We start from the raw sequence: 18374 nt of genomic DNA, 5'->3' as shown, positions 1-18374 counted from the left end.
AGCTATTTTCCAATGTCCAAGACCATACTTGTTGAATCCATAGATTCACTTGTTCCCTCCCTACACTTCTTCTTTGGATCCTACCTCCCAGAAAAGACCTAGAGTTGATCAACATGATTCCTATTCCACTTCCTGTTATGCTTTCAATTTTTGAGGGGCTCCTGAGGGATTCTCATGTCATTGTTAACACCACCTGTAACAATGAGTCTGCATGGCCTGCAGATTCTTTCGCAGAACACTGACACATCCTTCATGATATTAATGACTAGCACCAGCAGCTGTCCAAGCCCTGACAGTGTTTGTCAAAAGAACTCAAACCTAAATGATGAACACTGGTTTACTATTTATTAGTCACGTTTCTATTCAAAGAGCCAAACCTAGACACTTTGAACAGTCTGTCATCAGAAGAAGAAGGACAATGAAGAAAAATATTTCTGTTTTTGCAAGGGATTCTTCTTCAAAAAAGAAAAATATGCAGTTAGAAAAAAACCCCAAACTAGTAAAGAAACAAGTTGGAATAGTCACACCATTGTAACTTCTAAAATAAAAGTTGAAAACAAGTTGATTTGAATTTCAAAATCAGATTTCAAGGCCAATTTTAGCAAAGAATGATTTAGCAATTAAACTAGCATTTATAATGATGTATGATCCAACGACTATTTGGGCTGAGGAAGGGGAACGGAAGTAATGAAACTGGAACTTTAATTTGAACAACTCTAGTAATGAACTTCTGATTGTCTTGAAAAAAAACCCCAACATATTCCTTTCTTTTATCAGGAGAAGCCATCTGATTTGTCTGCTGCCCTTAGGTGAAGCAAGGATGGATCAAAGGTTTTACATGATGTTCCCAGCCCGCAGAACAATGTTATGCTGATTGCAAAGGAATCCATGTGATGGGGTAAGGTGCAAGCTGTTTGAGCGGTGCCTGGGGTTATCTCTGGTCTCTCTGTCCTCTGAAGGGAGACATGCCATCACCCAGTGCTGCCCCAGCTGCAGGTATAGCACTGTGGAGGTCTCCTTGTGACAGGTTGTGCAATGCCAGCCAGCTCCCCTGCTTGGTTTCATCTCCCCTGAGCAAGTGTGTCCCATTATCGAAAGGTAGCTTTTGGTTACATAAACCGTGGCATGAAAGTTTCCCTTGCAAGTGCTTCCTTGGCAGTTTAGCTAAGGGAAACAAAATGTCCTCTCGTGTCTGCCTCTCAGTTGAGTGCATGGGAACTGACTGTGTGCTGTAAGTGAGAAGCACATCTCTGACTCTACTGCACACAGATCTGCCTGATAAAGAGTTCAGTGGTGATTGGTCAATGTCTCTCTCTCTCGAATACCATCAGCTGGCCGCACTTCACCGACTTTTTTTCCTTTGTACCTCATCAGAGGGGCTGTCTCTGCCACCTGTCTCAATATCTTTGGTTGTTATTCACTTACTTGCTTCCCAACTGTCCTCTCGGCAGGATTTTTTAATATTTCAATTTGGAGTCTTGAGAAGACAGTTTTAGTCTTACTGTGCTTTTCTGAATGCCAGTTCCCTGTGCAAAGTGAGCCTCGCTGTGAATTACACCCATTCACCAGGTCAGTGTGTGGCTTTGCTTCCTCTTCTGGGAGGATAATTTCTAGCTCCTCTCATGCCTACTGGGTAGGTGAGTTTAGACACCTTCCCCTGCTACTTCTGACTTTATCTGGATCCACAGAAAGGTATTTTAGGAAAAGTTAAAGCATAGCTGTTACAGTCCCTGTCTTGTTTTGAGAGACATGATATCTGGGCAGATAATAGTGACTGAATATTAACATTGGAAAGATTATCTGACAATAAACTTCAAGTTATTAAAAAAAAAGAATCTGCTTGATGTTTCTGAAACCTTTTGTAAAAGAGAGCATTTGCCTCCAAAGAAGCAGCCCTTGATCTCTGACAGCTTTGACCACTATAACCAACACAGCGTAGGTTCCAGCCAGCAGTGTGTTTTGCTAGGGGTCTGTTGTGAGCATCTAAGCAAAACCTGGTGGGTTTCAGATAGACAGACTGAGGGGCATGGTCTGGCCTGGGGACCTAGGATCCAGGTTGGACCAGCAGGGTCTGCCACCCCTCAGGTTGGACAGAGGTGCTGCAGCAGAGCTGGGGATGGCAGGGAGGGTGACTGGGTGAGCAGGTTTGATGCTAGGAAGGCTAGAGGAGTGCCAGCAGAGATGCCAGTGAGTAGGGGAGGAAGGGTGGGAGGCCGAAGGCTTCCCTGCTCCATGTTATCAAACAGTCCCTGAGGCAGTTTGCACAGTGCAGCCTTGGCCTGAGCTAACCACCTCTCATTGCTGTGGTTTAGCTTATACAAAGAAATAATTAATGTTTTAAAATCTACAACTGCAACTCAAGATTTAACCATGTCATCTGTCACACAGGAAAACCACCCTTCATATTCTCTCAGTTTCTGAGGGCTGCCTGTTCCTCAAGCAGCACAAGATTTCCTCTTTCTTTGTGCTGTGCTACGGCTCCTGTTAGCAGCACATGCAAAAAAATGCACCATTATGCATTTACCCTTCCAGCTCTTCCATATGGAAAGAAAAATTTTTCCCTTTTCTGCACAGGAGATGAATGCATACATGTCCCTGTGCCTCTCTTCCCTCCCCCCCTCCCCCCGCCCCCGCCACTACTGATTTTCTTCAAGTCACCAGGAATTTCAGAGCTTTCCTCGGGCCTGAAGGATGCTGGAGGAGGAGGGTGCCAGTCTGGTGCTTTCGCCATTCCTTTGAAGAGTGGACCTAACAAGGAACAGAGGATAGCTGCTACCCAAACCATGACCTATCTATCTGTGATGTTTCCCAGGGGAGCTGTGGCTACATTAACCTTAGCTTACAGCTGTGATTACATTAAGGAAAAGGCTTCCATAGGAGCCTTTCTTTTCTGCTCCTCTGCAGTGACTATGCCATTAGTTACTGAACACATTAAAGGCACATTGACATATTACCTACAATTACCAGTTCTCAAGCCCGTACCAGTGTTCCCTCTGTTGCTCAGTGAACACGTCCCTCTCCTTAGAGAATGTGCAGTTGAAATATATTAGAGAGGTTGCCTTGAGATCTTCTACTGAAGTGAAAAGCCTATCTATGTTTTCATATTTAACTTATTTTAGATTTATCTAATTAGCTGATAGAAGCATGCATGGCCAAACTTTAATGTGAGGGCTTTCAAGTCTAGCCTTTTGGCTTTAGATTCATCTTTGCTAATAGTTTCAATTCTCCTTAGTGAACTCAGCTTTGGCTCTCAGTTCACAGGTTTGTATGCAGGAAAATCATTTATTTGTACTGGAAGATTTGAACCGCAGCTCTGGTTTTTTTTACAGGATGGTTCTGTTGTGTATCTGCAAATGATATAATGTGAGTTCAGCAACAAATCAAGGTCAATCACTCTGAGAAAGCTTCTACTTAGACGTCTACTTCCATCCTTTACACAAGTATCTGCCTTGTATTTCTGATAAGAAATGTCATAAAAACTATTTGTGAGGATATTTGTATTTCTCCTTTACAGAAGTAAATCTTTTTTAGGAAACTGAAAAAGCGTGTAATATGGAATATTCAAAGTGGTTAGTCTTTGCAAATGAGAGAAGGGTGGAGAATTTATTACTTTCTTTATTCTGATAATCTCTTCTGATCTAGAATAGAGAGAGGACCACGTGATACTCATTTTGGACCATCATAAAAAGAAGAAAAGAATGTGGATTTCGTCTCTCCAAGAATTTATGAGGGCCATAGAGGCAGTCTCTGTGGCCTGCCATTATAGGAGTTATGGCTGTAGCCTTGGACCATTGTAATTCTGATATCTTAAGATCTGTCAAAGAAACAAGGACTAAGCGCTGGTTTATGTGATGACATAACTAAAAAGAAAAGTAAAATGCAAATAGAAAAAACTCTTTATGTATCAAATGACCAAGTGAACCTCTTTAAGCAGAAAAATTTTCATTTTTTTCAAAGTCATGTAACTAACTGGGCAGCACACTTGCTGACCTACTGGTCCTCACAGGAGCAGCACCATGTGCATATCCTGTTCAAGTATGGGTATAGTTGATTAAAGCACTCACAAACTGAAATTAATGGGGATGCTCTTTGCTGTCAGTGAAGACACTTATCCCATATTATAAGCTGTTATAAGACAACGATATCTTTTTCACACTCCAGTATATGGTTATTATAGCACATGGTTTGACTGCTATCCTAGGGTAATTTAGAGTAGTCTTACATTAAGCAGTATTTCCACCTAAATTCTTCACTTTCTGCTGCTTATACATACATCTTTGCTATCAATCACTTGCTAGGATTAACAAACCAAGTCTAGGAAAAGAGAAGCACTTCTTCACTTCTCCACTTCTTTGCAGTCCTCCACTAATGTCTGAATGTGCTCACCTGGACAGATTCGAAAGGAGTGACAGAAAAAACGGGGAGAAAATGGGATACTGCCACCCTTTTAATGTCTGCTTGTGAGTAGCTTCTCATCTGCATTCTGTGCCCCTCACCTTTCCTAATGTTACAGGACACAGGGAGGGAGACCTACTCCTAACTGAGGTCCAGGCCCTGCACCCTCTCCTGTCCATCAGCAGCATCACTGGGCAGAGGCAGTGGTGAGGGGCTGCCATGTGCTAATTATGTATTATGAGAAAGGACTGGCAATATTTGCCACCTGGTAACTGCAGCCTCATTTAGTCTTCTGATCGCTCTAGCTGCCGAATTTCTGATTTTGCCAGAGATCGAGATCATTGTCATGATCGGAAGAGTTCCCCTTCTTGTGGCAACAGAGGCAAAAGGTTTTTCTCCTTTCTCATGACATGCCAGAAACCTGGTTTAGAAGATCAAGCTATAATTTTTTCTGAGCTCCTTCTCACCTAGTCTACTTGGGCATTGCTGCAGAGTACAGCATTACAATGTGTGTGTATGTGGTACCACATTTTGCAGAGGCTGATATTTTGTGCCTTGTCTTTTCTCTGGCTGTGACATGAGATGAAGGGGGTTTGGGATCTTCCTCTTAGGGTCATTAGTATGATCTAGTAGGCACCGTGCATTCCACTGTGTCTGGAACAACCTTACCAAGATTTTCAGGATGCTTAGACCATTTACATGATTGTTATAAAAAAAACCAAAACCAGTGAAGTCTGAATCATAGTGTGGTTTTTGTGTCTTGATCATTTCTGTGACCTGATCTGTGCAGAGCAAGCCAAACCGGGAAAGTTGTAGGCAGCCATCTCTCCTACACACCTTGTCATGAAACCACTGAAGATTACACAACTGTTCCTGTTCTAGAGACAGGGGCTGACCTTTCCCTCCTACTGTCTGGTACCAAGTGTGTCTCAACTTTGAACAGAATTTTTGACACAAGATTAATGTCTTTGCCACAACTTAGGTGAAATGCAAAATTTAAACGTTGTTGGAACAAAAACTCTTTCTCTCCTAAAATATAGATTTGGTGTGATTTAAACTTTATTACATATTTTTATCTGATAATGCCATGAAACACCTTCAGCAGAATTTGTACTTCAGAGGAGCTAGGCTGCACAGACAGCAAGAAGAGCCTGACAGTGACCAAGAAAGTGCAAACTGCTGTTGATGTGATATATGTGTGTCATGCTAGGGACATACAAGATGTATGGGCTTGAGTGATAAGTGTTTTTTATATGTAACTAGTGATGTGGCAGAAGATGGTGAAGGCAACTTGCATGGGAACATCATGAGTTTTAGTATTGCCATGTTAGACTTAAGCTCATTTGAAGTCTCTTGGGAGAAGTCATCAGTTGTCAACCCAAGATTTCACATTGTAAGAAAACAGATCAGTCAGGTGTTGGTATGGGATCTGTAATCTGTTTACGAAATATGACAGTGGGAATAGATCAGGAAAAGATTAGGTGAAGATAAGGTATAGAGGAAGAAGAATCATCTCTCTTCTCAATAGATAATGGATTCTCATATGGTGAGGGAAAGAGAAGAAGACCTACAAAATGAACAGTAAGAACAGAAAGAGGAGAGAAAAGTTTATGAAAGTAGAGGAAGGATATAACGGAGTTTCAAAAGTCACAAAGGTATCCAGGAAGAAGAGGACAGAGTGAGCTGGTCAGTGTAAGCACAGCAGTGATGCAGAGACTGTGGAAACCAGAGTAGGAACAACTGAGTCAAATAAGGGAATTTGCACTAAGGGTTTTACTCTTCACTTTAACTGTTAGGTTTCCTCCTACTTTACCAGGGAAGAGCCTCTGACCCCCTTTGCAGTTTTGCAGCTAGAAGACAATTTACTCTGGAGCTTTGAGAGTGCCTAGGAAACAGGTGAGGACACAGGACTTTAAGTCATGGAGCCCACTGGGGAGAGGACAGTCCTTTGAAGTGTAATTTGGGCAGTTATGAAAACGAAGAAAACAATTCCCTAGAGCTATTGAAAGGAGCACACATGGGAGGGTAACTTAAGTCTTATGTTAGGGGAAGGTTCTGCCTCAACTATTTTGGAGATTGAAAGTTGTGTACAAAGCAAGTGCAGCCCTCTGGGGCAAATACAGTCAATGCCCCTGTGCTTTCCACTACAGAAGTGCCTAAATCCTGGAGGTGGTGGCTATCTCAAGATCATTTGGATTAGGCCTGACTGCAAAGCTGTCAATAAAAGCACTAGCAGTAGTGTAAAGTGTGAAAGACATATTGCTCTATTTTGCACTGGACAACATTGATTCTGAGTAGTAATTACCTGTCAAATTTGACCAGCATGAGGTCAGTTCTCACTGTGATCTCAATCTGAAAAGCTAAACATAGCAAATATTTCTGCAGACAACAAAACCAATACCCAGTCTCAGCTATTTCAAATGAAGGCATGGAGGTCAGGCAGATCACAACAGTAGAGGAGTAGGGATACCATAAGCATGGACCCATACCACTTTTTGCAGTTAACTCAGTGTCAGTAAACTCAGTGGAAGGTATCTATCCCGATAGCTGGAGGCTATTTTCTGAAAAGGCTGTTTTTGTAGAGGGTGTTTTTCTCTTGACTGGAATGTCTGGCTACATGGTCATATGTGCCAACTCATTTTATCAGAATGCTGGCTAAAATTCGTACATCAGTGTAATAGAAAATATTCCAAAGCCAGACAGAATCTTGTGGGTCACAAGGAATAGCTAGAGGTGAATATGAACAGAATATAATTTCTCGAGTTCAGAACAAGCAACTGTGAATCTTTCTTATCTCCAATTATTTCCTTCTCTTTGTTCTCTGTCTCTATGTCAAGGAACAAGATACAAGGTCAAGAAATGTCATCTTAAGGAAAAAATGTTCCTGAAGTGTTCTTGATATTAAAAGGAGTAAAAGTCATTCATCATTAGGCACTAAGAACTACCACTGCTGAGGTACTTGCAGCTTCTACTGGTTGGGGTACCCAGCAAAAGAGCCCAATAAACACAGTGAGCAACTAAACAGAGCAGGTCAGTTCCCAGTCTGTTTACTGTGGCTTCCTATCTGTGCTGCTTTGACAGAGGGAGGGAATACATGAAAACTTTGACTGAGACTCAAAGGAAACATGGAAGTAAACAATAAGAAACCAGCAGCTGCTGCCAAACTGTTACTTTACATAAGTGACTCAAAATAACATTTCCAAAAAACTACGCTGATTCTCAGGATTTTACCTAAAATGTAGGAAATACAATTTGTATGGCATGTGATGTTTTCTAGAATAGCCACCCAGGATTAGACCACAGGCCTGTGTCCTCTGTGTCCTCTGTCAGGCATGGGCCAAAAGTGGCTGCCTAGAAAAGCACCTCAGAACAGGGCAAACATATAGGATACTTCCCCCTTGTTTGTTTTGATCTTGAGTCCTGCTTGAATCCTCCCTGTAGTCCTTATACTGGATTTGGCAAGTTGATCCCTAGCCAGTTTTCCCTGTACTTGCAGGATTTTAAAGACCTCTTTCTTCTTCCTTTGCAGTATCTCTTTTTATGGCTGAGGAGCTGTAGTTCACAGAACCTGTTCCACACCTTCAGTCATCCTTTCTAATTCATCTATGATTTTTCTTTGTTTGGTGACATCCTATTTTAGATTGGAGAGGCAAGAGCTGCATATAACATTTAAGGGAAAGTCCATCTGCTCCAAAAATGCAATTAACTCACACAAAAGCAGACACTGCTTTTGTTGCTAGTTTGATTCTTGAACTTCAGTGAAAAACACAACAGACTTTTTTATGAGTTTTCCCTATCTTTCTGTGAAAGTTTCTTCCACAGTGACAGTGGTATCTGCAGTCTGAGAGGCAGTGGGACGAGGAGCACAGCAAGGTGGAAGACACAGCCTCCAAGCTCTGCTGCAAGTTCATAAGGACTGCTTGCCTTCTTGGGCTTTCTCACACAATGGTACCTCCTAGAGACCTGCTGCAGGTTATTTTTTTCCAGAATGTTGCACAGTGCTGCATATGTTCCAGCATGACTCCCATGGAATTTTGCCGCTGAAATGAATATTCAGCTCTTTGTGTGAGTCAGTCCACAGGACACCCAGATGAATGTACACTAAATTAGAAAAAAACCCTCATGTAATTATTATGTTTATTTCCAGCTGCTTAAACTGTAATATCAGCCAGTAATCTGGAATCATATTTTTCTTTATCTACTCCTTCACTGGAGGGAGATGGACACACATAAAACCCAGCTTCTTTCAGTATATAACCCTGATTCATTATCAGCCCAATTGGGCTCCCACTTAACCTTTTGTTAAGCATCTTATCAAACTATTCACAGTTCATTTGGAAATAAAATGTTGTTATCCTATACTTAAAGGTTTAAAGACAAGGCTGACATGGAAGTGGATAAAACTAAAGCAACAATAATTCTTGAATTTCCTGGCCTTGCAGCCTTAACATAGCTAGAGATATATTTTTAACTAAAAGTACGAAATCCCAATGCTTTTCTCTGCAAAATATCCTTTGCACCATTGGAGCTGCAAAAAATTGAAACTCTAGCATGTTAGTGATCTCTCAACAGAAACTTAAGAAAAACATTGTCACCTCTAGGAGGCAGCAGTTTATCACAAATACACCATGTGCAATCTGGAGTCAGGCACTTCAGAAGGTTTTGAAGTTTCTCATACCTCCTGTGATTATTAAAAAAAAAAAATAAATCTATTAGAAATAAACGTATACTTGCAGCGGAACTACCTGCACAGAAATCAGCTCTGCTTCTTCAGTCACAAGAGGCAGATGAAATCGACATAGGCACAAAACGAGTATTATTTTCTTGGATTTTCCATAGCAAATTAGCAGAGTTTGATGGAGAAGCAGAATACCTATCTGAGTTGTTATCTGCTCTCAGCAAGATACCCTCCACCATTTAGGAAAGCATTTAATCTTTTGCTTAACTTCACCTGCCAATTGGGCTCGCACTTCACCTTTTGTTTGCCACATCACTGAACAACACTCTATTACATTTGCAGTGATTTCTTTTTCTTTCTTTCATCCAGGTCTGTCCTGAGCTGGAGCTGATATTTTCTTTCAGAGTCTCCATTACTGAGGTGTTGAGACTTCACACTAAGGCAGTTCACCTGGTAAAGCACAGACATAGTTTTTCTTCTGGGATTTGTGGTGTGATGTGATGTTTTAAGGCACAGCTGCTTTTCTCTTTGCAGCTGGCCCTTTGATGCTCTTAATCTTAAACTGTGATTTTTTTAAAAACTTGCCTCACACATTAATACTTTCTTCACATCTCAAGTGGGCCTACGTAAACATGGAACAACAGAGGACACCATACTGGAGGTGTCATTGGTGGTTCAACATCAGTGTAGCTCATAACTGAATGAAAATAGTCCCATAAAAACAAGATGTACAACACTAGTCTTGATTTCAAAACTACCCATGATGGACAACCCTCTACAATCCCTCAGATATTGCTCCCACTGAAACGATGCCCATTGTTGAAAATCTGCAACGTTTCTACTCTGAGTTTATCTGCCATCAGCTTCTCGCCATTAGCTCCTGGTAACGCACTGTTTGCTCAACAGAAGAAGACCTCTATCATCAAAGGTTAATTTCACAACTGGGTACTTAAGGATTTTTGACCAAGACACCCCTTAGCCTTTTCCTCAATAATAAACTGACCTTCCGAATCACACTCTCATCCACTGTATTCCACTCTTTTATTCATTCATGTGGAGCTTTCCTGAACTCCCTCCAATTTTCCCAATGCCTTGGTGCTCTGCTGAACAGAGCAGGGTGCAGCATCCTTCTACGACAGTCACACCAATGCCCAGTTCTGATGTTACAGACCCTTCCTATTTTTGCCCAATGTTTTTTTCTGTTACCCTCCTGTAGATCACACTATCCTTCCTGACCATTTTTGCTCTTTGGTCCCTTCTCCCTATTTTCTAGTACTGAGTGTCCTATCCTCTGGAAATATTCATCCAATGTTGCCACTAGGAAAGCAAGAGACATACCACAGTCAGGTTTACAGTACTTACAGATGATAGCGGCTGCACGGCAGCCTCCTGAAACAAGTAGACAGTTATATTTTTTCCATGGATCTCTTGAATTCCTCAGATATTGGTCTCAGGACAGTGTAGTGTGCTAGAGCAGAATCATTAACCACAAACCCTACAGTGTATGCATGCAACTAGCTGTGTCCTTTTGTGTGCTAAATCCTTACCATCATCCTAAGGGTAGCAGTGTGGCAAAAGACTACACACAGCTGGCAGGTAGTCCTGGAAGTCCGGAGATTTCAGGAGTTCTATATCCATTAACACCAGCTGAAGCAGCATGGCTTGAAGCTTATTTTCTTGAGGTTGATCATTGTGTATCTTCCTTTTAGAAAATTATTCTTTGTTCTTCCCTTAATTAGTTCATTTATTTGATTTATATCTATGGGTATGTTTCAGTGACAGTAATGGAGGGACCAAGCCCACACTCCTCTCACAAATCTTCCTTCTTTGTTTTCTTTTTGCCTATGAATATGTAGACAACTGCTTTGTCTTAATAGCACTGCAGAGGACTATTTCAGTGGTTTGTAATACTTCACCATCTGGTGGAGAAATACTTCACCACTTGGAGGAAGACAGAATTCCTTTCTTAAAGCTTTTTCAATCTGAGGCAGCAAGCATGCAAAAGCATAAGGAGTTAGATAGAGTTATTGCCAGCACAAGCCTTTTACCTTCACTTTTGTTTTCATGATGCTTCATTTACTTATTAAACAAAATGCATGACAGCCATATGTGGTCTTCTTTTAATAACCAGCTATTTCAGTGCCCAAAATTGGGTGGTATAAATACCTTGCTATGATCCAGAAAGTTATTTTAGACCACCATCCTGTTCAAACTGTTCCATTTCTGTAGCACAGAATCACATAACAAGTCAACACAAGTGAAAACATGAGCTTACACCTTCAAGCTAAATCTGACTGTCACAAGGATTTCCCTGGGAAAATAAAAAAAATGCCAAAACAACTTCCTTTCCCATTTCCATCTGTTAACTCACACTTCTGCCTGGTGAAAAGCCTCAGTGAGAAACAGTGCCTATGATACTCCATCCCAGCCCTGGATGGAGTGGGCTGAGCCAAGGAAAGTAGTCTGCAACCATCTTTCATTCAGATGTATGTCAGCTTTTCCTTCTGGTAGTGATGGATTTTGGAACTTTAATTTGTGTCTTCAATTACCAGAATAAAAATTGCAAATACCTCACCTTCTTATTCAAGTGATTGGCAATTACATTAAGAGCCTTTTTTTCCTGGTAAAGTATGAACTACAGCCAGGCGATACAAAAGCTCTTGTAATTCTCCATGTGATCTGTACTATCAAGTCTTCATTCAGAGAAAGCCTCTTTCTTAGACCCAATGGTCAGAAAGGCCCAAAATATCACAGCAGAAACAAAGAATCTATAAGCACCAAAGGTTGACTGGTACCTTATATTTTGTCATCACAGAATATTTCTGTCTGAAATATCAGGAGTTGAAAACCATATATATGCTTTTGTCATTCTTTTACATGTCTTCTATCAGAATCTGGAGAAAATATGTGGATAGGGTGACTGCAAAATATGTTTTCAGGCCTGAACCTGCCCCTAAAGTCTAGCTTGCGAAAACAGGCTTTCGTCTTTCTACCTTGACAAGTCTCTTTCTAATGGCAGATGTGACAGATAAGAAAGCTATGTGATTCTGCACACTCTCAGTGTGAATGGCCAGTGAGAAAGGTCATTAGCCTGACCCCATTTTATCCTACTACCGCTTTAAACAATAAGAAGAAATTTAATTATTTGGTGTTAAAACAAGCAAGAGAAAAGATGACTTTGAAACACATTTATGGCCCAAATTTTTTAGAACAAGATATGTTAAGTAGGAAACTATGCCAGATAGATGCAGTGGTGGTACATGCCAAAGCTACAGTTAAATTATGTATATGGACCAGTTACATGCATCAGTGCACACACGAAATTCTGAATTTTTTGGCCTGTCATTTGTAGAAGCTCACATACTACTACTATTCAATGTCTAGCAAGAGCTGTTTTGTCTTCTTAGCAATAGCAGCAAAAGGCTATTATTATTAAAATATAGTATCTGACAATGATTCTATACATCTAACATTTCACAGCAAATACAATTTCTGGCAAGGAAAACTTAATCATCATATATAAGCAGATAGAAAACATCTTGGAGAGTATATTATTAAATTACTGCCTTACAGAGAAATTTTGTTGTGACCTTCCTTCTACAGCATATTGTAAGCAGCCTTTATATAATTCTCAGAAAAGCCTGTAGAAGACACATCAAGATTGCATCTCATGAATGGACTGAATGCCTTCTCCACTCCAAACGTCTCTCGCTGTATTCTACCCTTAACAGAACCTTCTTGTTTTTCATATGGTTTCCAAATCTCAGGGATCTCTGATCTAGCCATGTTGATTTCATTAGCACTTTTAGGAAGAACCCATCCTGTGGAGGAGATCAAAGGCATCTAAAGAGTGTGCCTCTTCTTTTTGTCATGTTTCAGACTCTTCTCACTTCTGCTTCTCTTAAGTGGTGGTAGAAGTCCATAACAACATGGTTCATTCCCCAAATTCAAGATAAGACCTCATGGAACCATGATTACAATGTCACCTGTTCAGCTAGGGGCTAAATGAAGTAATTGTTAACTAAGTCAGCAAATTGTTGGAACAGTCTACCCATGGCAGAGAAAATTCAGATCAGAAGAGGTAATCACAAGGATGCTGCTCAAGGCTTTGGAATCTCCTGAGCCACAAAAAGCAAGAAGCAAAAGGATCCTTTGGTCAGATTTCTCAATCCCCTCTACATGATATTCTTCCCACTACTGAGCACAGCGAGAGATGTGCCAGAGGTCCAGGCTGGTGTGCCCATCTTTTGTTCTTGTAAAGATAGAAGGCAAAGCTCAAGGTTTTCCTTCTATGGGCTGAGCTGAAAGACCAGTGTCCATGGGCTCAGCAATTTATTGGGGAATTATCTCTGCTTAAGGAATCTGTTGTGATTTGGTTCTTGATGGTGGGGGAGTCAGGAGGGTTGGAAGTGTGGGGTGAGATGTGTCTAATAAGCGTGGTAGAGTGAGGAGAAGACAAAATGATGGAATGTGCATTGCATCAATTAGGATGCTGCGGTGTTACAGAGAAATCTTTAACAATTAAAGTAAGAGTCAGATGTGTGAGGGAAGTTTTCTGTCAGGGAGGTGAACACGCTATCTATAATGGAACAAAGGCTGAGTGAGTTGTCATGGGTAAGATATGAAACATCAAAAAAATAAAAAAGTCAAGAAAAATTATGGATAACCTGAGCTCCAGAAAGATCAAAAAAAATGAATTTCTAAACATTTCTCTGTATGTAGTTCATTTTTTTCCTGATCCATGGGCATCAACTGTATTCCAAACTAGACAGACAAAGAAACTCCCAGTAGAACTGAGTATTTTTTTTTTCAGAGCCTTATAAGGAATACTTTGCATCTTGCTTACTAGTTCCACTCGGCCCAGATATATAGTGACCAGAATTATAAACCCTTTTTGACCACTAGATTCTTCTTGTGAAGTACCCAGAAAAGGGTTGTACATGGCACAAAAAACATATCAAATGATGGCATTTATTATCCTCTTCTCCAAACTGGGCATTCTGAGAAATAAGGCAAAAATAAATTAGTCAGTGAAAGATAACCACTCCATCATTTCAAGAGAAAACTGGGACAGACATCTAACCCTTCAGGTCTATTCATGTACGTTCTTCTCCTGTGCTCACCAGCCCACTGCCTGACATCAGTGTGGTAAGCAGTATGAGTAATATCTAGCATATGTTGTTTGCTTTCTCATTCCCTCCAGAGGAAGCAGCATATGCACTAGTGTGTCTTGTTTGGTAGGATTTTCTGCTGTCTTTTTAAATAGAGGTACTGGTCTGCATTGATCCTACAGAAAGCAGCCCCAAAAGGATCAGAGCCTGTGCTTTAATGGGAAGGTGGTGAGGCATGAGACAGTGCTTAATTCTTGCTGTGTTTGTTCTCCCAGCCTCTGAAGAATGAGAAAGTTTTGCCTGACTTTCACACAGGCTTTGCTCTGACTATAGAGTATCATGCAATGTTATCATAACACAGCTTCTCAGGCCAGCAGCTTTTGGCAGTCATTATCTTTGCCTTAAAACAGAAAAATTCAATCTCTTGAGCATATCAGCAAGCCAGGCCTGAGAAATATTGCTAGTGAGCTGATCAAACATTTGGATGCACTTTCTGTGAGTTAGCTAGCAAGGCCAGCCCCTTCTGCTGACGTCTTTCCTCTCTATCACACATCAGACTTTTCCCAGTGGAGCTGGAGAACAGGCTTCAATGAAAACTGCCTGTTTGCAGTTACATGGAGATTGCAGGCACTACAATCACTATTTCCTTAATGTGACCTGGAGCAGAACCTCCATCATCAGGATAGAAAGGTAGCCTTGTTGCCTAGCAAAGGTAGGATGATTTATCTGTGTCTCTAGATTGGTCCCTTTTCTTTTCTGCACAACAGAATTGCTTTCAGACTTCCAAGGAGAATGAAGCCAGGCTAAAAATCGGAGTGGATGTGGGAGAGCTGCTCTTGCAGGGAGTAGGATAGTCACAGGGTTTCTGCTCTTTCTGTTCTGTGCAACGCAGGACAATGGTTTTGTCTGCTCCAGTTATAGCCCTGGGGGCTACCTTAGGGACTGCAACTAGCATCCTTGCCCTCTGTGGTCTCACCTGCTTCTGCAAATGCAAGCAACCTGGGAAAGGACTCTCAGAAAAGGACCAAGAGGAGGAGACGGAAAATCCTAAGCCCAGCGTGCTTCAGCCAGTCCAGCAAGTAAGACACAGTCTCTAATTTACTCTGTTATTTTTCTTAAATGCAGAGGTTGGGAATGTAACTCTTCTCTGTTAGGCTACTCAGCATGTGATTTATGCTGCCTGTTTATCTGCTTACTGTGTTCAGGATGTAACAACATGCTAGTGGGAGGAGGAGTGAGGGAAAAACAGAGATGAGCTGGGTAACACACAGAATTACTGGAGCAGGAGACAGCTGCCTCATTGCCAAAGAGAAAGCTGCTAATGGCAAAAATGGGGGAGAAGGACTGGAAATGGTGTTTAGCTGTCAAGATAGATCACAAGAGAAATAATTTACTGAGAGGAGAAGACTGGACTGTACCAGGTGGCATGCAGCATTGTGAAAAAGAGATGACTCCTGCTGAGATCTCATATAGCAGCTATTTAACTCTATTCAAAATATCTTACAGTTCTTACAGGATAGTTCCCTGTCAACAGCTGATTTCTTGTGAAAACCTTCCCTCTTCCTCCTCCCTCTGCCCCTCCAACTGAGGGAATTATTTATGTGAGAAGTTAAAACAAGGCATTGAAATTACAATAAAAAGCAAGTGAGAATCTAGACTGTGATGACTGGACAATCTCATGACATTGTGAATTTCTTTTTCACTTACTGTAAGAGCAATGTGGAGTATGAAACATGTCAGGCATCCCTGTGTGCTCTTTTATTCTTGTTAGAATCCAAATGCTCTGATTTACTCCTGAGCTCAGTGCAAGAGAGAACAAGGGAAATTATAGGACACTTCTAATATACTTAGTCTTCTTCAAATGGAAATGTTAGATGATTTCCTTGGTTGACTATGGTCTTTAGCATGAGCTACGGTCAGTCTCTGAAAGTATTACCTATTGGCTGTTGCTCCTGATATCTGTATTTGCCTGCATCTTTTCACTTTCACTTAGCCATTTAACCAAGTGTTATGCCATATAGCCAATTCCAAGGGCCAGTGATCCATTGTATGTCTTTGTTTGTCTTTCAATTATTTGAGCTGCCTGCTATTTTTGTTTTCCTAAAGTGTGTAGCAGGAGTCCTAATTGAACTTCTCTGTAATGTTTGTAACTAAATATTCAGTCTCTCTTTGGCTTCCAATCTTAGGCTTTTAGTAGAAAAGAAACCAGGCATCTTTGTGCTCCTGTTACAGTTTATTCTGAGGAAAGATGACCAAATCTACAAACTGTATTGTAAGAACTGGTGCAGATATACAGAATGGCATTACCAGAACTTGTGATTGCTGGAGAGGGAAAGGGAAGTGAGGAAGGAAGGCTCTGCTGACCATGGATTAACATCTGTGTGGAGTTTAGGACTTCTCAAGAGATTGCTGCTAATTCTGAGCCTTCATCCATGAGTATGGTGAATAACTCCTAGTACCAGTTTGCATTTTCTTAGGATGAATTTCTTCTGTTTGATTGCTTAGTCTTGTCCTTTTCAGGCTCCTTTCTTGTCTTTTCTACCTTATACAGGGGATTTGCCAATGCCTGTATATAAGAATGTACAATGATGCTGAGATTTTCCAAGTTTACTGTTAACATGAATGAGAAATGTGTAAGTTTGACAGTCATATCACTTTGTACAGCAATTTTTATAGCTGTTCTCTGGAGCAACGCTATCCACAGATAACTTTACCATGAGGCTCTTTCTACAAGAGACTTTTTGTTGTTGTAATCTAGCTCATAAACATGTCAGATCTTTATTTTAATTCCATCCTTGGACTGGACTTCTTTTCTTTTATACGCCTTTTGGGAAACACCTTGTGAAAGTGTTAATCCACCCTGGACCTTGTCCACTGGCAAGTTATCCTGTTTACATGACTGAAATAAGCATTGTCTCCATATTGTCCAATTAAGCCTCAAGTACCCAACAGCTATTCAGTCATGGTCCTTACAATATTTTTACATTCATCAAGTTTTGCCATGACTTACTCCAGTATTTGACCAACAAGGGTTCAAATTATTCAACCTGCCCTCAATGCATTACTACTACCTGAGCGATTGCATTCTTTTAGCATTGTAGACTTTTTAATTTGAAGTATTATTTCTAATGTTACTGGCTTTGGAGTTTTTTAAAGAAATCTGGACAAATTATAGCATCCAAGTGAACATTCTGTCACAGAAAGCGCAAAATGTTCTTAGTTTGCATATTCTGTATGTTTAGCAATTCTTTCCAATTAAAACAGTTTTCTTGCCAGGAACATGTATTTCCCTATGCTGTCACTGATTCAGAATCAGTCTATATACCTCCAAGGAATGAATCTCAATTTGAGTTTGGAGCATATGAAATTTTATCATCTCTGTCTATGTTGATAAATTGTTCTGTTGAGACTTTTTTCTGACTACATTAGTACACAGTATGTCCTAGTCAGTGTTTGACATACTTAATTATTGAAGCCTGTCAGGGCAACTGATTCAGATAAACAGAGATGACAAAAGAAAGATGAAGCAAGTCTGCATTTTATTCACTTGGCATGTCTCCCATGACAGCGATGCTTGTATTTGCTATAGACAGAGGCTCCCTGTGGACATGCCCTGCATACATGAAGAGTTCAAACACAAAGATATATCTACAGAACAATGAAAAACTGCTGTAAATATGCAAAGTCTCAGCAAAGCCTGCAGAATGAAGATTCCTAAACACATGCAGCAATGGCAACAATATCTGGCACTTTGAGTGACACTGGCCAGGGACCCTGAAGGGTCAGTTGCAGCCTCCTTGCTACTTTTGGTGTATTTGCTTTCATGCATTTTTACAAAACTGTCTGAACTGTCCTGTTCATCTCTTTATTTAAGACACTGCTGCTGATTTGCAAAGAAAACTTCCATAGGGCACTGCTGTGTAACTGGATTAGCAGAGAGCACTTGGGAAAAGAGCTGGCAGCAAAATAATAAACAGAGGCAGATGCAGTTGGAAGAGAGGGTGGGCTAGTCCCACTGTGCTTGCATATGTCTCTCATCTCTAGTTCTGCAGAGCAGACAGACAAGAGGAATATTTAGACCCAGTGGAGCTCTTAGTTGCTGTGTGCTGATGGATTTCCTGACTAAAGCCTGCCTGACTTTCAGCAAGACAAGATTGTACTAGCAATACCTCAAACTTGTATGGTGTTTT

At 40.8% G+C, this 18374-nt stretch overlaps 1 protein-coding gene across 2 annotated transcripts in view; it reads left to right on the top strand.

Annotated features, from left to right (window-relative positions):
* Positions 1 to 14707: 14707 nt before the first annotated feature.
* Positions 14708 to 18374, top strand: part of SYT13 (synaptotagmin 13) — a 21032-nt gene continuing 17365 nt past the window's right edge. The window contains exon 1 of one of the 2 annotated variants that reach the window (XM_064657832.1): positions 14708 to 15263. In XM_064657832.1, the coding sequence (XP_064513902.1) occupies positions 15081 to 15263 (183 nt within the window). In that variant the 5' untranslated portion in view covers positions 14708 to 15080. The remainder of the gene's footprint in view (positions 15264 to 18374) is intronic. The other variant, XM_064657833.1, reaches the window with a different exon arrangement.

This window comes from Pseudopipra pipra, chromosome 6, assembly GCF_036250125.1.
Source record: "Pseudopipra pipra isolate bDixPip1 chromosome 6, bDixPip1.hap1, whole genome shotgun sequence".
Taxonomy (NCBI): Eukaryota; Metazoa; Chordata; class Aves; order Passeriformes; family Pipridae; genus Pseudopipra; species Pseudopipra pipra.
This window is presented reverse-complemented; position numbering and strand designations above follow the sequence as displayed.